The sequence below is a fragment of the Hemicordylus capensis genome, chromosome 7 (assembly GCF_027244095.1).
Source record: "Hemicordylus capensis ecotype Gifberg chromosome 7, rHemCap1.1.pri, whole genome shotgun sequence".
Taxonomy (NCBI): domain Eukaryota; kingdom Metazoa; phylum Chordata; class Lepidosauria; order Squamata; family Cordylidae; genus Hemicordylus; species Hemicordylus capensis.
In genome coordinates this window covers 11001595-11026668 of record NC_069663.1, presented here as the reverse complement: position 1 = coordinate 11026668, position 25074 = coordinate 11001595, and the positions used below count along the sequence as shown (strand labels likewise).

At 45.8% G+C, this 25074-nt stretch overlaps 1 protein-coding gene across 4 annotated transcripts in view; it reads right to left on the bottom strand.

The window, feature by feature from the left end:
• DHDDS (dehydrodolichyl diphosphate synthase subunit) overlaps positions 1–25074 on the bottom strand; it is a 29968-nt gene that overhangs the window by 4381 nt on the left and 513 nt on the right. For all 4 annotated transcript variants that reach the window (XM_053268548.1, XM_053268545.1, XM_053268547.1 and 1 more), the window contains exons 2-7: positions 18260–18376; positions 16362–16478; positions 13216–13358; positions 9823–9939; positions 7549–7650; positions 3473–3587 (exon numbers count right to left, since the gene is read on the bottom strand). In XM_053268548.1, coding sequence (XP_053124523.1) covers positions 3473–3587; positions 7549–7650; positions 9823–9939; positions 13216–13358; positions 16362–16478; positions 18260–18322 — 657 coding nt within the window. In that variant the 5' untranslated portion in view covers positions 18323–18376. The remainder of the gene's footprint in view (positions 1–3472; positions 3588–7548; positions 7651–9822; positions 9940–13215; positions 13359–16361; positions 16479–18259; positions 18377–25074) is intronic.

Here is a 25074-nt window from a genome sequence, read left to right as displayed (position 1 = left end):
ATGATGGGAACTGTAGGCCAGCATCTGCAGGAGGGCTGAAGTCGAGCAGCTCTGGTTTACACTGACTGGCAGTGGCTCTCCAAGGTTTCAGACAGGAGCCTCTCCCAGTCCCCTACCTGGGAACTTCTGCATGCAAAACCAACCCAAGCCAAGTCCACCTATATATTTAATTCTCGTAGATGTGCCTCAGCCTCTGTGGGGATGCGTCACGGCAACCCAGCTGATTGGCTGGGCGGCGGATGCACCTGATTGGCTGAGGTGCAGGCCAATGGCGGCACCGGGCCTGGCTGTGGTGGAGGACCTGGCCCAGCCACGGAGGCCAGCGGCAGCCCCGGCTGGCTGCGGGTCTGGCCGGCCGGCCAGCCACAGAGACCAGAGGCAGTGGCGGGCCTGGCCTGGCCGCAGAGGCCAGAGGTGGCAGCGGGTCCGCCCGGATGTGGAGGCGGCTGAGCCCGGAAGCAGAGACTGGGGCAGAAGGTGTGTGTGGGGGGGAGATGTAACCACCGGCCCCAAAGAATGCACAGATGCTCTGTGCGGGGTCAGCTAGTTTATTGTAATACAGCAATGGACTATTATACAAAGTCCACCATAAAAAACAAGAAACCAGTCTTACACACTGAGCATCTAGAAACACTGCAAATTATTACATAAATCAATACACCAAGAAATACAAAAAAACCCTCTATAATGGTCTACAGTTATCCATAGCATTTTCTTTAGTCTTAGAATGCAACAACAATGCTTGATCAAGAAACTTTGTTGTCCTAAATGTCCTAAACTTTACAGTATCCTTTAGCAGAAACAACAACTTATCTTGAGGAGCATATCCCGTCTTTGAAGCCAACAGTGGATGGATATACTTTGCACAGAGGTCTTTTGTACATCTCACATTCAAGTATAAAATGGACCAGATCTTCAATGGATGCCTGCAAGGCATCTGCTCTACCCACTGAGCTACAGCCCATTCCCACTTCCTTATGAGCATGTTGGGATGTGAGAATTTGTTGTTCTGCAATCAGAGCACCCAAAAAGAGACCAATGAGAATTTACGAATACAACAAATGTTTATATACCGCTTTTCAAAAGAGGTTCCCAAAGCGGTTTACATAGATATAAATAAATAAAATGCCTCCCTGTCCCTAAAGGGCTCACAATCTAAAGGAGAAACATCAGAGAGACAGACACCAGCAACACCATCAGACAGACACCAGCAACAGCCACTGAAGGGATGCTGTGCTGGGGACGGATAGGGCCAGTTACTCTCCCCCTGCTAAATAAAGAGAACCACCCCTTTAAAAAGGTCCCTCTTTGCTCAGTTAGCAGGGGAATTTAGTGGGTGTTGAAGGACGATTACCCCATCACTGCTGAAAAGTGGAAGGGAGAAGATTGGGACTCTAAAAATGTGGACCAGAGGGCCTGTAGCCTCCATGCCCATTCCCAAACCGGCCTCAAATTTCTTTGGCACTGAGAGGGTTCAGCTTCCTCCTCCCCTGCCCCTCTCCAAAGGGGCTGTTGCAGTACATGAGCCACCTGGGGTGGTTGGTACCCTCTGGAGGAGTGAATGCTCATTGTGATTATCATCTCCAAGACAGAGCTGAGAGAGACTCCTGCCTGCAACCTTGGAGAAGATGCTGCCAGTCTGTGTAGACAATACTGAGCCAGATGGATCTTTGGTCTGACTCAGTATATGGCAGCTTCCTATGTTCCTATGATAAAGTCTACACCCTGAAAGATGGCAAATAGGTGAAAGCATTACAATACTTCCAGTTTTCAATGTATTGTCACGCTTTTATTGTCCAGCCCATAAGGCCTACAGCGGCCACATTTGCAATGGTGTGTTAAAGGCTTTTTTTTTTTTTTTTTAAGCATTAATTCATACACACAAAAACTACTCAAAAATTTGATGGATGTTGTCAGCGGAATAGAACTGAAGATTGGCAGCGATGTCCTCCAAAGATTTCTCCATGGAGAGAGTGAAACCATTTGTTCATTGTTATCCTAATCTGTAACCCTTTGCTCTGCGTAAAAATGACTACAATTCTTTGGGGGCAGGGATAAAGAAGGGATGAAACACACAGAAAACCATAAGTGCAACCATGCTGTCACCTGTTTTTCATTTCAGGGGCGGGGAGGGGGTAGCAATTTGCCCCCTGAGGTGGCCAAGGTTTCTGGTCCTGGCTCATGGATGACCAGGCTCAACGGACACGTGCAAAGTGCATGCTTTTTTGGAGTCTGACTCCACCTCCCCTGCAATTTCTTTGGTGCAAAGGGGGCACCCCCTTCACTGAGAATGAAGGCCTTGGACTTAGAAGGCTGGGTGGCAACGGGTCTAAGAAAAGCAGGCAACCAGAGGAAGTGTGCAGCAGTGGTCTTCAAGTAACTTAAGTCCGAAACGGACAGATAGACCAGTTTCTAAATGCTGAGCACATGCTTCCCTTTTGGGGGGGCTTTTGAGATCTGAAAAACTGCACGGAGAGGGGAGGGGAATGCTTAATTTTGCAAGATTCCATTGTAGCAACAAGATTATCCAGTATATAGATAGTATAGAGAGGAGAGCTGGTCTTGTGGTAGCAAGCATGACTTGTCCCCCGAAGCAGGCTCTGCCCTGGTTGCATATGAATGGGAGACTAGAAGTGTGAGCACTGTAAGATATTCCCTTTAAGGGATGCAGCCGCTCTGGGAAGAGCATCTAGGTTCCGAGTTCCCTCCCTGGCATCTCCAAGAAAGGGCTGAGAGAGGGACTCCTGCCTGCAACCGTGGAGAAGCCGCTGCCAGTCTGTGATGACAATACTGAGCTAGATGGACCAATGGTCTGACTCAGTATATAGCAGCTTCCTATGTTCCATACACACCAGTCCATTCTGCAGTGTATATACCAATCCAGCAGACATCTTCATTCCCTTGCTGCTCAGATGATGAAACAGTTTCACAATAGACTCTGTAGGTCTTGTACAGAGAGGTGAGACACAGACCCATTTTCACTGGCGTGGCTGGGATCGGCTCACGTTTTGGCTCTTTCCAGAGATAAAAGTTTCACCAATGCAACACATTTCCTCAAACCTTCCAACAAAATCAGCAGAGCCAAAGTGATTTTTAAAAGTGACCCTGTAGCCCAGAAGGCAGAAGCGCTGGTCTTGTGGCAGTGAGCATGAATTCTCCTCTTTGCTAAGCAGGGTCTGTCCTGGTTTACATTTGGATGTAAACATGTGAATGCTTCTGCTATAAGATATTTCCCTTTACGGGATGGGGCCATAGCTCAGTGGATGAGCATCTGCTTTGCAGGATCAGTTCTTGGCATCTCCAGGTAGGGCTGGGAGAGACTCCTTCCTACAAACCTGGAGAGCCGCTGCCAGTCACTGTAGGCAATCCTGAGCTGGATGGACCAAGGGTCTGACTCAGTAGGCAGCAGCTTCCTATGTTCCTATGACCAAGGGAGGAGGATCTTGACATACAGTGTCAGTTCAAGTTTTACCTGCCAGAGCAAGAAATCACTCAGCCGGACCTCTCCAGAAGTTCTTATCAGGATGTCTGGATGAGGAGATTTGGACGAATAGAGGCACTTGTCGATCAGCGGTTCAGACACATCACTCATTGGGAAAAGACAAAATTCTAGTTAGTGAGACGGCTGTTCTTTATCTACTAGCAAAATGTTCAATTGCAAGGCCAGGTACAATATAAGAAGTGCACAACTGGATCAGTATGAGAGTCATCTAATCTAGCCCACAATGGCCAACCAGTTGAGCAGGACAGGAAGGCAGTGAGCCTCCCCGGCTGCTGCCTTTCCAGCAACTAGTATTTGGTGGCATCGCCTCCGAATCTGCAGGTACTAGTTAGTTAGTTATCATAAGCCATTAACACAACCAAGGAAGAAAATGGCAATACAAAAAAGGAGCAGAATTCAAAAGGATAACATCAGTGCGATCAAATCTTAAATAAATCCAGTGGTGCTTGGTCTTAATATCCTCCAGAAGCTTGGCAGAATAGAAAGGTCTCAAATAAGCATTTCATTGTATAGAACTCTTGCTAACTGGGCAAAGAGACATGATTAAAATAAATAACAACAATTAGCTGGGTCGGGCGCAGAGCATCTGGGCTGAGCACAGAGCATCTATGCCTCTAGTTTCTCCTGCGCGCCTGCCGCTGCTTTCTTTCCCAGCCCGCCTGCCACCACTGCCGCTTTCTTGCCCACCGCCACCGTTTTATTTCCTGCCTCGCCTCCGGCTCTGCGGCTTTCTATTTAAATCGCCTGCTTGCCACCCCTGTGAATGTGCACGAAATGCTTTGTGCACATCCCTAGTCGGAATCATAAAATGAAACACCATAAAATGAAACAACTGTGGCAGACGGTGTTTAGGGCAGGGGTCTCAAACTGCAGCCCTCTAGCTGCTGATGAACTCCAACTCCCACCATCTCCAGTTACAATGGTCAGTAGCCAGGGATGATGGGAGTTCTAGGCCAACATTTGCAGGAGGGCCACAGTTTGAGCCCCTGATCTAGCGGGAGACAGAAGGAGACTGAGATCAGCAGCAAGAAATAAAGTATGGTGAGCAACATCAACTAAGTGACTCTTTCCAGAAGGATCAATATTGTCCAGTGAGCTGTGGGATGGGTGAGCTCTTATTAAGGGAAAAGATAAAAGGGTCCTACGTTCCATAAATCAAGTCAGGTTTGCCAAGTCCTCTTGAAAGATGGAGCTCACAAGTTAGCTTTTCAACATGAGCAATGCCCCAAACCTTCCCATGAGAGACAGTGTGGTATACCAGAGTTAAAGCATTAGACTAGGACTGGGGAGAACCCAGAGCAAATCCCCATTCAGCCATGAAACTCACTGGGTGACTCTGGGCCAGTCATTTATCTCTCAATCCAACTTACCTCACAGGATTGTTGTGAGGATAAAAATAAACCATGTAAACCACTCTGGGCTCCTTGGAGGAAGAGTGGGTTATAAACATGAAATAAATAAGTAAATCTATCCCAGGGATTCTTAACCTCAGGACGAAGGCCCCATGGGGGGTCCATGAGAAATATTTGCAGCAAAGTTTAATTTGCTTCCCAGGGAGCCAGAATAAAGTTCTTGAGAAGAATCATCCTGCCTAATGTTTTCTCTGATTTTTAAACGGAGGCTTCGGAAAATATCTTATCTAAATGGGGTGTGAGTCCATGGTTAATCCTTGATTATCTGGGGCCGTCTGCAGGTGCAAAAAGGTGTAGTGGTGAGCCAGCATGGTGTAGTGGTTAGAGTGCTGGACTAGGACTGGGGAGACCCGAGTTCAAATCCTCATTCAGCTGTAAAAACTAGCTGGGTGACTCTGGGCCAGTCACTTCTCTCTCAGCCTAACCTACTTCACAGGGTTGTTGCGAAAGAGAAACTCAAGTATGCAGTACACCGCTCTGGGCTCCTTGGAGGAAGAGCGGGATATAAATGTAAAAATAATAATAACAAAAAGGTTAAGAACCTCAATCTATCCTACGACTACAAAAAACATTAACTCTTTATGTAAAAAGGTCACTGAACTTGGCAAAGAGGCACTTTAATGTGGTGATTCTCTTTATTTAGCAGGAGGAGAGTAACTGGCCCTATCCACCCCCAGCACAGTACCTCCAGTGACTGTTGCTGGTGTCTATCTTGTGTTTCTTTTTAGATTGTTAGCCCTTTGGGGACAGGGATCCATCTTATTTATTTATTTATTTATTTATTTATTTATTTATTATTTCTCTGTGTAAAATGCCCTGAGCCATTTTTGGAAGGGCGGTATAGAAATTGAATAAATAAACAAACAAAAATAAAATAGCAGAATGGGGAACAATTGAGGCAAGATAGACAACTGGAGCGCAAATGGAGAAGGACGCCTCTTGGATTCGATAAGACACAGCATAGAGCCCATCTGAAGGCTGATGCTGTGGTAATGAGGCAGCACAGAAGCAATTTTATTCTGTGGATATTGCATCTGCAAATTCTCGTCTCGCAGAGCTGTTCCAGATCGTTAGAGGTTTAACTCAAGCCCTTTCCGTTTCAAATCTGTTTCCAGACACAACGTCTCACTGCAACGCATTCAATGAGTTCTTTGCAGATAACATCTCTCGCATGCAGGCTGATCTGGACTCCAACATTTTTGCAAGGCCAGTTAGGGAGATGTCCAGCAACCCCTCTTGCAAGATCAGATTGGATCTGTTTCAGTTTGTGACTCCTGAGGATGAGGGGCAGTAATGAAACCGAGCATACAAAGCCATATCATTTGGGCTTACTCTGGCACTAGTCACTCCCTATAACTACATATGCTTCTTAATATATTTTTCTAACACAATCCATACTACTTTTATCTGTGAATGTAACTGCTGAGAGGGCAGATCAACATTAAAGAGCAAAGCTCTACATTATTTAAATTTGAGTGCTGATTTGAGTGAGCCACCTTAAGTGGCGCAGTGGGGAAATGCTTGATTAACAAGCAGAAGGTTGCCAGTTCGAATCCCGGCAATATGGTACTATATTGGGCAATATGGTACTATATCGAGCAGCAGCGACATAGGAAGATGCTGAAAGGCATCATCTCATACTGCGCGGGAGGAGGCAATGGCAAACCCCTCCTACCAAAGAAAACCACAGGGCTCTGTGGGCACCAGGAATCAAAAACCGACTCAACGGCACACTTTACCTTTACTTTACTGATTTGAGTACTCAAAAATTGCAGGATACCTTCCAGTCTTAACACAGCCAGTTACTCTGTGAGCAGTCAACATTAGCAGCAGACTCAATAGCTTGAGGTCCAAAGGTTTACTAATACTATATATTTAAATAAATATATATGCCACCTTTCTGACTACGTTCAAGGTGGCCATTGTGGCTGGAGATTAAACACATCATTCAGAAATACCGACTATAAAAAGAGTCCAAAAGGCAGAGAACAGGCATTTAACCCAAATATTTATTTTTTTTAAAAATCCCAACAGCCATCAGATCAGGCCTGTTCAAACTTTGGTCCCCTGGCTGTTTTTGGACTACAACTCCCATAATTCCCAGGCACAGTGGCCAATAGCCAGGGATTATGGGAGTTGTAGGCCAACATCTGCAGGAGGGCCAAAGTTGAGCAGCTCTGGCCCAGATGAAAAGCCACTTTAAGCAGATGGGTTTCCAGCCAGCACTGAATACAACAGGCAGTAGGGGCAAGACAGATCCCCAAAGGGAGGGAGTTCCACCGCATAGGGAGCAAAGGCACCACACACAAGAGGACCTCCTCATAGGACTGTAGAGAGCAGGCAGACTCATATGAGGAGGGGGGAGTGCTCCTTTATATCAGAGGTTCCCAACCTTGAGTCCCCAGGTGTGGTTGCACTACAACTCCCATCATCCCCAGCCACCATGGCCAAAGGCTGTTGCTAGTGTCTCCCTATACATGGTCCATTGTCCCAAAGGGGGCTTGCAATCTTCTCATTCCTTTTGAGCTTTGGGGACCTTTTAAAATTTTTTGGTTGAAAAGCAGTGTATAAAATATTTCAGATAAAATAATAATTTTTTTAAAAGGCTCCTAAGACAAGCACATGCAAGGTTACCTGGGTTGAAGCAGCCCTTCCTCAACTCCCCAAGCCAGCTCTTTCACTGCATTGCTGATCTCTTGTCTGGATGTGTATGCAATACAGATGTTGAGAAAACACCTTTTCAAATAATAATCAAAAAATAAAATAAAAGAGAAAGGTGAGAGGAAGAAATCCAGTGAAGGATGCTACCATATGGAGAGCAGCAGGACAGGTGGCTCTCCTCCCAGGAACACACAAGAAGCTGATTAATACCAAGTCAGACGAATGGCCTGCACAACATAAGGCCCGGGGGCCGGATTCGGCCCGCAGGGACTATTTTACTGGCTCCAAGGTATCCCGCAGTAACACAGGAGCTGGAAACTACCTTACAGCACCATCCTATGCATGGTTTCTCAGAAATATGTTCCATGGCATACCCAGGGAGGCTTACTCCCATGTAAGCAATGCTTAGGATTGCAGCCTGAAAGCATCAGCAATTTAGGGAGGGGAGAGGAGAGGTCTCTAGGAAGAGAGCTGGTCTTGTGGCAGCAAGCATGACTTGTCCCCTTAAGCTAAGCAGAGTCCGCCCTGGTTGCATACGAAAGGGAGACTAGAAGTGTTCCCACTGTAAGATATCCCCCTCAGGGGATGGAGCCGCTCTAGGAAGAGCAGAAGGTTCCAAGTTCCTTCCCTGACATCTCCAAGGTAGGGCTGAGAGAGATTCCTGCCTGCAACCTTGGAGAAGCCGCTGCCAGTCTGTGAAGACAATACTGAGCTAGATAGACCAATGGCCTGACTCAGTAAATAGCAGCTTCCTATGTTCCTATGACTTGGAATTTGTTTGGAGCTGACATGCACTCCAGGGGCCCCACTGATTGAGCAGGGAGAGGACCTATTTTCTGGCCACTCTCTTTGGTTAAAACTATGGGTCCACTGATAGGGGGAATAGATCCACAAGTAACTAATAATATTTTTAATTTTAGTGTAATAATGTGCTAAAAATTGACCTCGGCCCCTGCACGCCAAGTAGTGGATGGTTCTGCCCCACCAGGACATTTGAGTTGTATAGCCCATTGTCTACACTAGGGATGTCAAACTGTGGCCCTTCTGCAAATGTTGGCCTACAACTCCCATCATCCCTGGCTACTGGCCACTGTGGCTGGGGATTATGGGAGTTGTAGTCCAAAAACAGCTGGAGGGCCACAGTTTGACATCCCTGGTCTACACTGACTGGCAGTGGCTCTCCAAGGTTTCAGGCTGGAGTTTCTCCCATCCCCACCTGGAGCTGCTAACAGAGATTGAGGCCGGGACCACTGATCCCTCTAACAGGGATTCCTAGATGTGTTCACTACAACTGCCAGCATTCGCAGCTGCAGTGGCCTTTGGCTGGGGATTCTGGGAGTTGTAGTCAACAACATCTGGGCATCCCTGTTAGAAAGAACACTGGCTGGGACATTCTGCATGCAAAGCAGATGCTCTGCCACTGAGCTAAAGCCTCATTCCCCATGGGGAATATCTTACAACACTTGCATGTGGTCACCCAGCTAAATGCAAACCAAAGCAGATCCTGCTTAGCAAAAGGGCCAACTCATGCTCACTACTAGAAGACCAACTCCATGGTATTGGGTAGCCAGGCCTCAGCCATTGGTCAGAAAAGGAGAAAGATGAAAAAGCTTTCTTCCCTGCCCCCTAATTACTATTGATGTAAAATATTTATATCGCACCTCTCCAGTACAATACTGCTTGTGCCAGCTCACAAGAACGGTAAAGCAATAATCCAGATAAAACATTGTAAGATTTTAAAAGATAGAACTCAGTTAAAACCAACCTGAATAGTTGAAGAATTTTAAAAATGATCAGTAACAGACTGCATATAAAAGCACGAGAAAGTCTCTCTAAAAAGGTGGGTATTCTAATGCTTTTTGAAGATGCTGAAAGAGGGAGCTGGTGAAGCTCCCCTGGGAGGGCAGACCAAAGGCAAGGAGCCACAACTAAAAAGGCCCTGTCTCTAGTCCCCACCAATCAAATTTCAGTCAGTGGTGGAACCCCAAGCTGGGACTGAGATGCTGAACCAAGGGCCCAGTCCAACAGATGCCTCAGCCCTAAGCTGCAAAGGGCTTTAGAAGTCAAAATCTTCCAGGAAGAACTCTGCTCTAGTTGCCCTGGGACAGCAAAAGTGAGGGCAACAAGTGCTGCTGTGGAGCTTTTTGTACTTGTAAGCCACTTTGGAGGTCATTTGCTCCACAGGCAGGGTATACATCTTTAAACATAAATAATGGGAAGGAGATACAAAAAAATCACAAGACTCACGTGTTGTAGTGCCTCGTTGTCAGCTCAACTCTGGCAACTAGTTCTTGGATGTCTTGTGGCAGAAGGGTCAAGTCCCCAAGGATTCGAACACATACCCCGTGTTTCTTCAAGTTATCCCTAAAAAAGATGAAGAGAATGGTTGAGGTCCGAACAGGACAGAAAAGCCAACTCCCAGCAGCAGCAACATGTATTTTGTTTCTCTAGGCACATTTCCAAATTGCCCCACATACAAATCTCTGGGCAGTTTACAATTTAACACACAACAATTAAAACATTAACACAATTAAAACAGTTTAAAATATAGACAAAAACTCTAAAACTTTAAAACAAAAGCCTGATTAAATAGGTATGTTTTCAGATTTTTCTTTAAAAACATCTAGAGAAAGGGAGGCTCTAATTTTGTTAGGAAGCACGTTCCAAAGTCCCAGGGTAATCCTAGAAAAGGCCTTGTTTTGAGTTCGCCACCAACTGAGCCAGTGGAAAATGCAACCAGCCCTCCCTTGATGATCTTAATGGTGGGTGGGTTCATGAAGAAGGTGGAGTTCTCTTAAATATACCTGGTGCTCATGACCACAGTACAAACTAGGCTCGTCCACACGATCCTGATCAGGGTAGGAGAGCTGGGTACGCTTCTGATTGGTGGTCACCTAAACCTGAACATCCAAGTAGGAGGAGGAGAGCGTGATCATGTGGGAGTCAAGGAGGCTGATGTTCTGTCTACCCCCATTAAAATGCTGGAGACAGAATGTGGGTTGGGGTTGCCTGTCCTAACCTGCTCCCAGCTTCTGCCTCCCACACGATCACTCTCCCCTCCTCCTACACCTTGTTGTTCAGGTTTACCCAACTGCTGATCAGGAAAGTGCCCAGCTCTCCTACCCTCACTGGGCATTCCTCTTACCCTGATTAGGATCAGAAAATGAGCCTACAGGTTACTTGACCCTTGGTTATCCAATAGACTTCGTTTGATCTTTGTTCTTGAGGCAGGGAGCATTAAATTAGAAGGATTTCCCCACAAATAAGACTAATAAAAAACAAAGGAGTAGGGAGCATTTACTTACTTATTTATTTGTTCAATTTCTATACCGCCCTTCCAAAAAATGGCTCAGGGCAGTTTACACAGAGAAATAATAAATAAATGACTGCATGAGCATAACTACAAGCAAACCATATAAGAGATCTAAACATCGCTGTCCAGGTCTCAAGAGCCATTAATATATCATCTGGCAGCCATGGCTTTATTAAAGCGCATTAAAGTTAGATGAATAGTAATGAAGTACATTATGTAGGCTTTATTTTTTTAAAAAAAAAAATCAGTTGCGATTGCTGTGCACGTTTCCTCCGAAGCCAGTTCCAATGTGTTCAGTGGGGTCATTCCTAAATAAATGGGCAAGAGAGCGGTTGCTGCTCTTGGATGAAGACCCGGCCTTCACGTGTAACACCGCCAAGTTCTGCGTGGCAGCATGTCAGATCCACCAGGTTGTGACAGCTAGGCCATTTCCTTGCATCAGCTCTGCATAGTTTTAAACGATTATTTTTAGTGCTCCTATTTAGATGTTTCATTTTATATACTCTGTTTTAGCCGCTGCTTTTTGCAATTTATATATTTCACTTTTTATATGCTTAGAATTTTAATAATCTGATAGCTACCTTCTTTTTAAGGGTAGCAGCCTTTTAGTATTATAATACAGCTTTATAGCATTAGAGTAGAAATTTAAAAACAACACAGTTTTATGGTTTCATAATTTGTTTTAATCATGCTCTACTGCTTTATCTTATGCTGGCCTTGGTATAAGGATTGATTGATTGATTGATTGATTGATTGATTGATTGGGCCGGAGAGCTGGTTTTGTGGTAGAGAGCATGAATTGCTCCCTTTTGCTAAGCAGGAATCTCCTTGGTTTGCATCTGGATGAGGGACTACATGTGAGCACTGCCTGCTGTAAAATAGTCCCCTTAGGATAGCTCAGTGGCAGAACAGCTCTTGTATGCAGAAGGTCCCAGGTTCCCTATCTGGCATCTCCAAGACAGGCTGAGAGAGACTCCTGCCTGAAACCTTGGAGAGTTGCTGCCAGTCAGTGTAGAGACGATACCGAGCTAGATGGACCAGTGATCTGACTTGGTATAAAGCAGTCTCCTAAAGTAAAGGTAAGGTGTGCCATCGAGTCGATTTCAACTCCTGGCACCCACACAGCCCTGTGGTTTTCTTTGGTAGAATACAGGAGGGGTTTACCATTGCCTCCTTCTGCATAGTGTGAGATGATGTCTTTAGGGAAATGCATGCCTGGCATTTTCCCTACTAACCAGGACAGATTCTGGTTAAACGTGAACATACAACCAGTATATCTCATTGGTCAAGTTATTATTATTATTATTATTATTATTCATTCAATTTCTATACCGCCCTTCCAAAAATAGCTCAGGACGGTTTACACAGAGAAATAAATAAATAAGATGGATCCCTGTCCCCAAAGGGCTCACAATCTAAAATGTGTTATGTGTTAAACCATAATACTGAGGGAAATTTTGTGATACAATGCTAAGCAGCATTTCTCAGTTTTCAGAAGCAGTCTCTCTCTAACAGATTCCTAACTCTTGTTGCCTTAGGAAACAGGATTTGCTGTGATCTGTGCAGCCTCCATTTCTCATGGTAACTTTCATCTAAATCTAGCACAAGAGAGAAACCATTAAAAAAACCCCTCTCCAATATTTTTCTAGCATCAGCTAGCACAAAACAGAAGGATGCTCTAAATACTCACTACTCAAATGCTGGTGTTTGAGCCGGCTCAATGGGCGGGGTAAGGAGCTGTTTCTCAAACGAGCAGTGGAGCAGGGCCAAGCCGGTAAGGAGCTCCTTACCTGCATATTAAAAAGGTGCATCTCCCAGCCTAGTAAGGGGGTGCACAAGCAGCTCGTGGACATCCCTAATCTGCACTACTCTGCTGTTCTACACATCACAAAGCCAGGCACCTGCAATTCTTCTCTCTATCCATTCTGGCACGACCAGCAGCTGGTAAAAAAAAAAAGCAAGCCAAGCAGCAGACACTGATGGGGAGCAGTGCTCCCTCTAAAGGGAGCACAAGTGTTTTGATGTGTGCTCCGTTCATTTTAGATCCCGCTCAGGTTGAAGCAGGAAGGCTGCACTCTGGATGAACGTCCGTACACACTACCTTGATATTGTCGCCCAGAACAAAACTCATTCCACATGAATAAATCTGATGGGGAGACTTCTAAATTCAGGCTTCATTTCCTGCTGGAGGTGGGCAAAACCTATGTCAATGTTTCCAACTTCAAACGCAAAAGAAGACACGATAATCCTTAGCAGTGCAGCCATGGTTATCCCGACAGACTTGTTTGCCCTAAAGTGCACAGGCAGGATTAAGAGGAGGGTCTTACTTTTCTTCCAGGAGATGGGTAAATTTTTGCCTTGCCAGCTCCATCAGCCCATCGACTTCATCCTGGGATCGCTTAAAGTTCTCAATGCTAAAGGCATAAACAGTGACCTCCTGGATCCCCAGGCTCAAGCACCACTGCAGCGTCTGTCAAAAGGAAGAAAGTTAATCAGAGTCAAAGGGGGTCTAAAGAAATTGCTGGGAGGATGAACCCTGGGCTTGAGCACCCCATCCCTATAAGAAGCCACATCCCCGGAGCAATCACACCAAGGGCCGCAGACGTGTAAGTGGATTGCAGTCACAAAGTAATGAGGATACATGGCCAGTATATAACAAACACTCATCATGGACTAGACCAGGGTTTCTCAATGTTTTTGGAGTCATGGACCAGTACATCCTTTGTGCACAGTTTCCAGGACCAGCAGTTAGTAAAGGAGTCACCCCCCCACCCCCAGGCACCCCCAAAAACAATTTCAAGCTGGGGGGGCACCACCATGGGGAGCTCTCCAGAGCTCATTTCTAGGCAGGCAGCCCTCACTGCTGGGATAACACTCATTTAACTTCCTTGAAATGAACGTCATCCCACCAGTGAGGGCTGCCTGCCTAGAAATGAGCTCCGGAGAGGTCCCAGCAGCAGTGGCCCCCACTGGCTCGAAATTGTTTGGTGGGGGGGGGATTGATTCCTCATGGACCAGCACGGACCAGCACTGGTCCACGGGCCGGTGGTTGAGAAACACTGGACTAGACTACTGCAAGTAAGGGGTTTAATTTAGAATACTCTCACTGCCTTGGAAAGCGTGGCCTGTTCTCACAGCCAGCAGCTGGATAGGAGCCAAGCACCAAGCTTCGTGCACACTTCTGAGAAGTGGCTGTGTGTCCGCAAAAATCAAGGTGGTGGTTGTGTGCGAACTGCAAAATGGGTAGGACGGTGTTGGCCAACCCACCTCGTGTACGCAGCACTAGGGATGTGCACGGAACTGGTGCTGGGAAATCTGAAGGCGGGGAGATGACTTTAAAGGCGGGGGAGGGCGCACTTACCCCTCCCGCCGCTTCCCCCCCCGCCAGGACTCCATTGTAAACCGGACCGGCGCGGCGGCAGCGTACCTCCCTGCTGCCCCGTCCCCTTGTCGGACCGGAAGCAAGCAGAAGTACCCGGTGCATGTTGCACTTGCTTGCATGTCGGGCATTCGCATGTGCCCAATGAGCACACACGCGCCGGATACTTCCGCTTACTTCTGGTCCAATGAGGGGACGGGGCAGCAGGGAGGTACGCTGGTGCCGGTGGGGGGAAAGCAACAGGAGGGGTTAAGTGCACCTTTCCTAGCCCTTAAAGTAATCCCCCCACCTTCGAACCGGCAGAACCACCGGTCATTCGAACCGGTTCGGAGGCCCATAAAGGGCCTCCGAACTGGTTCCGTGCCTATCCCTACCCAGCACTGTATCGTGGGTAGTGGAAAAACATGCCCTTCACCATCCTATCCAGGTCGCAACTGGCACACAATCCCCGTCCTCCTCTCTCAAATTTTGCCAACACAGCCATTTCTCGGGAGCACCCACAGGGCCTTGGAAGCTGGCTGGACGCTCGCTCCCCCTACCCCGCTTTTGGTTGTAAGACCCAGCCTGTACTATGTTAGGGGAAAAGGCTCGTTCTCCCCTGCCTCCCAGCATGCTGTTTTTCCTATACGCAGGATGTTTCCCCCCTCCCCCACAGGGAAGGATTCAAACATGAAAAACCTGACCTGCAAGCTGAAGCTTTAGGGCCTAGGAAAGCATTCCCGCTCCATGAAGAGGGATATATTGACTGCCCCTGGTGGCGCAGTGGTAAAACTGCCGCCCTGTAACCAGAAGGTTACAAGTTCAATCCTGACCAGGGGCTCAAGGTTGACTCAGCCTTCCATCCTTCCGAGGTCGGTAAAATGAGTACCCAGAATGTTGGGGGCAATATGCTAAATCATTGTAAACCGCTTAGAGAGCTCCGGCTATAGAGCGGTATATAAATGTAAGTGCTATTGCTATTGCTATTGCATTGCAGAGCGATCTTTCACGGCTGCAGTGATGACCACAAAACTGACACTCCCTCTCATCCACTTCAGAGTACCTCAGCTATGCAAATCCGACATAATTCAACTCCAAACAGGTTTTCACTCAGCCTCTTTGCAGCGGACGACAAACATCTTCAGCTCAGAAGAATTGCCAACTATCTTCCTGGCTGAAGACATCAGGCCTTTAGGGATGTGCTGAAACGCAATTCAGCTGTCCGAATTGCAGATACTTCCCTTTAAATTCGAGGGCTAACACAGTCCCTTTAAAGCAGAGAAGAGCAGGTCCGTACCTGCTCCACCTCCGTAGATCCCTGCGCTCCCCCCAGCTTTGCCCGCATGCTGGCGGGACATCTCCCAGTTGCCCCTGCATGGCGCCAGCATGCACATGGCCTAACCTTAACCACCAAATTTAAAGGGAGGTGTCCACGATTTGGACAGCCAAATCGCGTCTCAGCACATCCCTACCCCTCTTGTTCAAGTGAATGTTCCGATTCTTAGAGTTCTGGATTCTGCACTTGAATGAGAGGCGAATTCCGGCTCTTATAGGAACATAGGAAGCTGCCATATTATGAGTCAGACCATTGATCTATTTAGCTCAGTACATAAGAACATAAGAACAGCCCTGCTGGATCAGGCTCAAGGCCCATCTAGTCCAGCATCCTGTTTCGCACAGTGGCCCATCAGATGCCGCTGGAAGCCACAGGCAGGAGTTGAGGGCATGCCCTCTCTCCTGCCATTACTCCCCTGCAACTGGTCCGTCTGCTGTTGCCACTAGCTCATCTGGGGGTTACTCAGGGACGGGCCTTCTTGGTTGCCACCCCAAGACTCTGGAATGCGCTCCCAGCTGAAATAAGAGCCTCACCATCTCTGAAAGCTTTTTAGAAGTCTCTAAAGATGCATTTATTCACCCAAGCTTGTTAACTAGAATTGTGGCTTTCAATTGTTTTAAGGTTTTAATTTGTGTTTAATTTGTTTTAGGTTGCTGTAAACTGCCCAGACGCGTAAATCTGCAGTGGTGTACAAACATGTTAAACAAACAAACAAACAAACAAACAAACAAACAAACAAACAAACAAACAGTGACTCTTTCCAAAGCAGCACTTCCCACCTGGGCCAGCTTTGCAAATCCCTGGGAATGCCCTTCCAGCTTCTTCACTTTATTCTTCTTAGCATAACGGCGATTGCCATCCATGATGAATGCAATGTGCTTGGGCATCGGACCTGCCTGTATGCAAAGGGAAACAAGGAAGTGAGCAAACAGGCACTTGGAACTCAAAAACACTAGAAGAAAAGGTTGAGAGTAGAGGATGGTGTGGGCATGAGACACAGGTAAGTCAACCATACACTCACTCAGCTCTCCCAGAATGCATTTTAGACAATGCTCACTTTGTCTGAAACACAGTCATAGCAGCACTCCTTCATTGCACCTGAAGATACTTCAGAGCCCAACTCGGCTAGATACAAAGGCACTATAGATTAACTTCCCCTCGTGTCGAGACTTTTTCCTGCAGACCTGCTTCATGTGCTTCCACAGGCTGAAGGATGGTGGGTAGCAGTGTGGGACAAGGCCTTAGGATCATAGGAAGCTGCCTTATACAGAACCAGACCACTGGTCCATTTAGCTCAGTATTGCCTACACAGTCTGGAAGCAGATTCTCCAAGGTTGCAGGTAGGAGTCTCTCTCAGCCCTGTCTTGGAGATGCTGCCAGGGAGGGAACTTGGAACCTTCTGCTCTCAGAAGGCCCCATCCCCTAAGGAGAATATCTTACAGTGCTCACACTTGTAGTCTTCCTTTCAAATGCAAATCAAGGTGAACCTTGCTTAGCAAAGGGGACAATTCACGCTTGCTACCACAAGACCAGCTCTCCTCCTCTGCAGTGGCATCAAAGCTGTGAGAGTATCTCCCAAGGAAGTCCACCCTGCTTAGGAATAGAGGAAGCTGCCTTATATAGTCAGACCATTCCTCTATCTAGCTCAGTATTGTCTACACTGACTGGCAGCAGCTTCTCCAAGGTTGCGGGCAGGAGTCTCTCTCAGCCCTACCTTGGAGATGCTGCCAGGGAGGGAACCTGGGACCTTCTGCATGCAAGCAGAAGCTCTTCCCCAGAGCTATGGCCCATCCTCTAAGGGGAAAATCTTCCAGCACTCATATGTAGCTAACCTTCCAAGTGTAAACTAAGGCAGATCCTGCTTAGCAAAGGGGACAATTTATGCTTGAGCTAGACCAGCTCGCCTCCTCTTTCAGGGTCAGGACAAACCAGCCCTCTTCGACAAGGCTTTTAGGCTGGCCTAATGGCTTCCCCATTTCTGCTTATCTGATTTATATAGTTATTGATTCGTTTTATTTTCTGTTGAGAAGAAAGTTGTAAATGCTGCAGAAAACAGACACTCTGCAAACTCCGTATTAGGGCCCATTTGCATGGTCATTTCGAAGAGGGTCAGGTATGTATCCAGTAACCCTCACAGGGACATGTTGCAAGTGACTTTAGCTCATGCAGGCCCCTCATCCTGCTCCCGATCCACAATGCAAGTGGCAGGGACTGGAGGAGCTGTGCAGACTACAGAGTCTGTGCAGCAGAATTCACACTTTGTTTAAAAATCTTAACCCCTCCTTTCAACAAACAAAGTACTTTTTCACACAACGCATAATCAACTTCTGGAATTCTCTGCCACAAGATGTGGTGACAGCCAACAACCTGGATGGCTTTAAGAGGGGTTTAGATAACTGCATGGAGGAGAGGTCTATCAACGGCTACTAGTTAGAGGGCTAAAGGCCAGCCTCAAAGGCAGGATGCCTCCGAGTACCAGTTGCAGGGGAGTAAGAGAGAGGGCATGCCCTCAACTCCTGCCTGTTTTCTGCCTTCCCAGGGGCACCTGGTGGGCCACTGTGTGAAACAGGATGCTGGACTAGATGGGCCTTGGGCCTGATCCAGCAGGGCTGTTCTTATGTTCACCCTCTGGCAGGTTTCTCTGTTATTATTTTGCCTCCAAGATAGCATCAGGTACCTTTATCACACTGGCGCAGAATCTTTCCAAAATGGACAGGTCTCCTTCTCTTATCCACGACATTGTCCTTCTTACTCAAGAATGCTGTTCCAGATGAAGGAAGAAACCCGTGATAGCCTGCAAGAATGCAACAGAACAACAACAGTAAGAACTAGAGAGAGGGGGATTCTGGGATGCAGGATCGGGGGCGGCCCTTCCATGAGGTGAGGCAAAACGGTCGACTCAGGAGGTAGATTATTGGGGCGCCAGGGGAAGCAGCAAGCTGCCCTTGCTTTTTAAAAAAAGGGATGGAAAGGAGGATACACCCAAAAGGGGATGTGTGGCATTTACAGGTGAAACTCGGAAAATTAGAATATCGTGCAAAAGTCCATTAATTTCAGTAATGCAAATTAAAAGGTGAAACTGATATACGAGACAGACGCATTATATGCAAAGCGAGATAAGTCAAGCCTTAATTTGTTATAATTGTGATGATCATGGCGTACAGCTCATGAAAACCCCAAATCCACAATCTCAGAAAATTAGAATATTACATGGAACCAAGAAGACAAGGATTGAAGAATAGAACAATATCGGACCTCTGAAAAGTATAAGCATGCATATGTATTCAGTACTTGGTTTGGGCCCCTTTTGCAGCAATTACTGCCTCAATGCGGCGTGGCATGGATGCTATCAGCCTGTGGCACTGATGAGGTATTATGGAAGACCAGGATGCTTCATTAGCGGCCTTCAGCAATTCTGCATTGTTTGGTCTCATGTCTCTCATCCTTCTCTTGGCAATGCCCCATAGATTCTCTATGGGGTCAGGTCAGGCGAGTTTGCTGGCCAATCAAGCACAGTACACTGTATACTTTTCAGAGGTCCGATATTGTTCTATTCTTCAATCCTTGTCTTCTTGGTTCCATGTAATATTCTAATTTTCTGAGATTGTGGATTTGGGGTTTTCATGAGCTGTACGCCATGATCATCACAATTATAACAAATTCAGGCTTGACTTATCTCGCTTTTCATGTAATGCGTCTGTCTCATATATCAGTTTCACCTTTTAATTTGCATTACTGAAATTAATGGACTTTTGCACAATATTCTAATTTTCCGAGTTTCACCTGTATTACACGCAGAGATCCCGAGCCGCCACTGCACCGGATCATCTACAAGTTCCTTCCTTCAGTTCCTTTATATACCGGTTTTCAACAAAACGTTCCCAAAGCGGTTTACATAAATATAAATAAAGATGGCTCCCTGTCCCCAAAGGGCTCACAATCTAAAATAAATAAATACAAGATATAATATAATACCAGCAACAGCCACTGGAGGGATGCTGTGCTGGGGATGGATAGAGCCAGTTGATCCCCCACCAACTCAATAAAGAGAACGCCACTTTAAAAAGGTGCCTCTTTGGCCAGTTAGCAGGGGGTGGTCATATGCACACCACACCAATCCTTTCCAGGAAGAGGGGCAAGATATTCCTCCTGCCTCCTGCCAGAACCTTCCACAGCTGTTCTTTTGAGGGTGTGGATTTTCTACCCAAAAAGAGCCACAGCAAAATATTCAGGACTTAAATAGCCCAGCCTACTGCAGGAAGAGATGGTCTTGTGGTAGCAAGCACGGATTGTCTCCTTCACTAAGCAGGGTCTGCTTTGGTTTGCATTTGGATGGGAGACTACATGGGAGTACTGTCTCCTGTAAGATATTCCTCTTAGGGGATGGGGCCAATGCTCAGTGGGTGAGTATCGGCATGCTTGAATGCAGAAGGTCACAGGTCCAACCCCTGCCATTTCCAGGTAGGGCAGGGAAAGACCCCTGCCTGTAACCTTGGAGAGCCACTGACAGTCAGTGTGGAGAATACTGAGCTAGATGGGCCAATGGTCTGACTAGGGATGTGCACAAAACCACCTGGCCCAGTTCGGTTTGAACCAAATTCGAACTAGATATCTAGATATATTAATTTAGTTAGTTACAAGTGTGGCCGCCACGCCAGGAAATAGGCCCAGAAAGAGCCTAAGATTCCCGAACCGGGCAGGTTTTAACTCCCCAGGAGGCTGGCGGGGAGAGGGGGAACCTCTGTGGGACCCTGCCCCCCGCCACCTTGGAGAAGCCCCTGGAGGGGATAAATTAAAATTTTTTTTTTAAAAAAAAAATTGCTCGTCTAACCTTTGAACCGAACCGTTTTGACACTGAACCTGTTTGCACACCTCTAGGTCTGACTCAGTATAAGGCAGCTTCCTATGTAGAATGCTTACTCATGACTAGATCTGCTGGCGTAGAAGCCTCCAGCCTATTGAGAAAGAACTCTTCTTCACTGGCAAGTTGGCAATAACTAAGGCAAATCTGTCCACTAGGTAGGGCTGCATTTCAAGCAAAAGCCCACGGCCCTCCCAGCAACATCTGTTTGGACTTCACACAGAATGTTGTGATGTCCAAACAGTATGTTCTTCAAAGAGAAAATTTCCTTGCAATATTTCCTTGTATTTCCTCCCTGCTACTGCATCTGAAGGAGAAGACTGATCAGTGAGTCTACTGACAATCTAGTGTCAATAGTTAGATTTCCTGGGAAACTATGATACAGATTGTAAAAAAGTGAGACACGTTTCCATAGGAAAGCACAGTCAGTTGTTAAGAGGAGGCTCAAACTACATCTAAGCTACAAGGATTGTTACCAGAAAATGAACTACCACAAAAAGAACAGAACTGAAGATATGTGGACACTAATCCAGGAGTTCCCTATAGGGTGCACTAGTACCCCCAGGGGGACTTGAAAGGCTCCCAGGTGGGTACTCAGAAGAATCCTCCTGCCTCCCCATGCCATAGCCATGTGTGTACACCAAACCTGCTCAACTCCCCCCCCCCAGCTGTTTTTGGACTTCAACTCCCATAATCCTGAGCCACAGTGGCCAATAGCCAGGGATTATGGGAGATGTAGGCCAACATCTGCAGGAGAGCTGAAGTTGAGCAGCCCTGGTGTGTGTACACACACACACACACACACACACTCCTGTAGAACTTGAGCTGAAGGTTGGCAACAGAAGTGGTACACTTGTTTTTAAAAGTTGGGAACCCCTTAACTAATCATATATACCGTTTGGGCCTAGATGAGCTAAAATGCAAACTGCAAACTCCACACACACCCGACACACAAATATTTCTAATGTTTTTCAATTAATTTCTTGCTTGTGCACACTGGTATGTTATGCTGAGAAGTAGTTTTACATACAGGTTGCACTGTAATATGTATATAAAACTACTTCTCAGCATTACATAAGTGTCCACTCATCGTTAAACAAAAGCAACATCTACCACCAAAAAAAAGAGAGAGCAAGAGCGGCTCTATGAAATCTTATCCTGCGGAAAAAACAAAACTTGATTACTGTATGCAATCACAGCTCCTCCCATCTCACTCACATCTCTGCTGGCATATTGAATGAAAAGCTTTCTGAGGGATACTAATTATTATTTGCAAAGTACCCAATGCTTCTAGGTGCTATAAAAAAAACAGCAACCCAACAACCGCGCCCTACCTGTAGGTTTACAATTTAAGAACAAGGCACTTAGGAGGAAAAGGCGAAGTGAAATAAAGAGAGAGTCGGGATAAACCAGGGTGAACAGCTGTGTTTAAGGAGGCATTTGAAAGCCAAAGTAGATGAGGCGAGTTGGACCTCAGGTGGAAGGGCATTCCGGGGACAAGGAGCTGCATGAGAAGGAGGGATGCAAGTTAGTCCATGAGTCAGGCACTCACGTTTTGGCAGTCAGGACCATCTCAGGAGCCACCTTAAGTGGCGCAGTGGGGAAATGCTTGACTAACAAGCAGAAGGCTGCCAGTTCGAATCCCAGACTATGGGAAACACCTATATCGGGCAACAGCGATATAGGAAGATGCTGAAAGGTATCATCTCATACTGCACAGGAGATGGCAATGGTAAACTCCTCCTGTATTCTACCAAAGAAAACCACAGGGCTCTATGGGCACCAGGAGTCAAAATTGACTCAACGGCACACTTTACCTTTACCCTCTCAGGGGACAAAAGCTCATCTTGATTTCTGGCAACGTCCACCCCCACTAGAGATGGAAAATAGGCAAGATCATAGTTGCACTTACAGCTTTCTCTGCTTTATCACCCCTTCATTATCCCCAAACAATTAGGGTAAAATTTCAGTCATTTCTGCACAGAGGAAAGGGCCAGGGTCACAAGGAACAAATCCTTGTGCTCTCTCCATGGAGTAATCTAGGGGGGACATTTCTGTCCATTTTCATTTCTGTTCCTCTGACAACAGTGACAAACTTTTATAGTAGTTTGAGGGTTTGTAAGCGTTTTAAAAGCATTTGAAAACCGTTACAGATTTGGCCACTGCAGGTGCAATGGTCAGAACAATAAAAGCATGAAAACACAAGGAAAGCCGAAAGTACTGCATAGCTATCACATATTTTCCACCTCTAGGGATGTAGATCTTGTCGAAAATCACAATAAGCATTTGTTCCTCCAGATGGTACCGACCACCCTAGCCAGCTTCTTTCCTAAGTAACTATGAGGAATAGAGAGGATACTCCTAGGCTGAATGACAAGGTTTGTACTTGTAAAGAAAATGGTCTGGAGGAGCAGACAGAGAAAAGAGATAACTCAGACGAGCAAGATCACAGAGACATTTTTTAAAATTTGTGGTTTACAGTTACAACAAAACAAGGTATCATTATAGAGATAAGAATAGATACAACATTATCAGTTATTCCTGCAAAATATATAATGGAAACCATTCCAGTAGTCCTGAACACAGATGAATTGAATAAACAGCAATCGATCTAAAAATCAGTATGCAGTATTTCAGTGTATATGTAAAAAGCTGAATGTCAATGGCCATTCACAAAGTTTCTTCCCCAAGTTTATGCATGTCAGAAACTGCTACTATTTCTCACAGCATCTATGAGATTGTAGCATCTGACATCACTTTCAATGCACTGTTATCTTATTCATTGTTAGACTATCTCATATTTTTGCATACACCCTTTTAAGTGAAGGAAGGTGTCCTCCTTTTTCTCCATACAGAACAAACTGGAATTTTATGAGTAGGAAGATAATCAGGTCTCATATAAGTGGAGGCATATATCTTCTTTTTAAAGGCAGTTTAGCAGGACGGTTGTTGATTCAGAGTATCCTGAAATTTTATTTATGAGATCCATTCTTCTTACCAAAAACTCTGGACTTGATATTGGGCATGTTTGCCAATTACAGAAATAAAAAGCCAATTCCTTCACATGCCTTCCAGCAAAATGCCATACTTTGTCAGGCAGATGGTGAAGTCTCTTCAGTGTCAGATAAGATTTAGACTATTTGCACAATGGCAATTCTCTAATATTGAGGAAAGAGGATATGAAGGGGGAGGAATGACTCAATTTGGGGCGATGCTTCCTGGCTACATAGTTCACCAATATGCAATACCCATTTCTGGGTATAGAGGGTGTCTCATGCCCATCACAGAGACATTTAAAAGCAAGTACAAGAAACAAAAATATGAGATATGAAGGGGAAGTCAGTGAAGAGGGGAAAAGAGTCATATGACTGAGTCAACAGGCAAAACATATCAAATGAACAGCACCAGTTAAGGCAGAGACTTAAGAATTATATAGTGAGTAGAAAGACCAACAAGAAGGTTATAACAACCAGTGCAGAAAATAATAAGAGAATGAACTTAACTAAATGAAATGATGTCTGAATATACCCAATTGCCACTTTTCTCCTGGGCCTCCACCTTAGAAAGTCAAAACTAAGCACAGTTATCAGTGAGGTTCCACTTGTAGATATCAAGTAAAGTTCTATCACTTTTTCCCCTGGTAGGGCTCCTATACCTAACAGCTATATGACAGACAGCAGTTTAAGAAAGAGCCACTGTTGCAACCTCTGTATTGGGGGAAAGCATCACCTATAGAATTTTTGCCTGCCACTCAACTGTTCAAGGCACAGGAGCTGTGCAGGATATAGAAGTGGTAACCCTGTATCATGAGAAATTGGGATTTACTCTCTGAAAGGTCACTAAGAGTCAAGACAGTCTGTTCTATAGGCCATTTCCTAGCTAATCCTGTGCCTATAGAATACACCCAGAGGCACAATCTGCACGTAATGGACTGTAGTCATGACTAACTTAGTCTAGATGCTGCCTAGTACACTGCTCTGAGCTCTTCCAAGGAAGAGCGGGCTATAAGTTTCAAAATAAAATAAATAAATAAAATAAAAATCAAGAGGAAATGAGGAAAGCAAGTCTCTTGCCTGCAATGAGCCCACCTTCATTATAATTACATTGTAATTGTAAACCACCCAGAGACACATGTTTTGGGCAGTACAGAAATGTTTTAAATAAAATAAATTTTATGTTGTATTTGTGTGCAGATGCCTGTACATATACACATGTTTTTGTGTGAATGACTGTACATGTGTTCATTTTAAAAGTGGACCTGGGCCCACCAGAACCACAGAGTACTCTGGTAGGGAGGGAGAAGGGAGGTAGGGAGGGAGAAGGGAAAGGAGTTGAAACTCAGGAGCATCATCTTTTCATTATTAATGAAAATAACTGATTTGATTTAAGCTATAGGTTCTTCCCACAAGCTGAAAATAAGGGACAAATGGTAAATGACCGGCAGTTTGGAACTCAAACAAGGGACATCCCTGCTAATAAGGGACTGTTGGTAACCCTAGCTCCAGACCCCCAGAAAAGTAGGATACAGAAAGGAAATATACTCTTGTATATGCATCGACAATGACTTATGAGTAACTGTGTGTGCATAAAGATCTGAACATGCAGAACTATGCAGACTGTACATACACTGA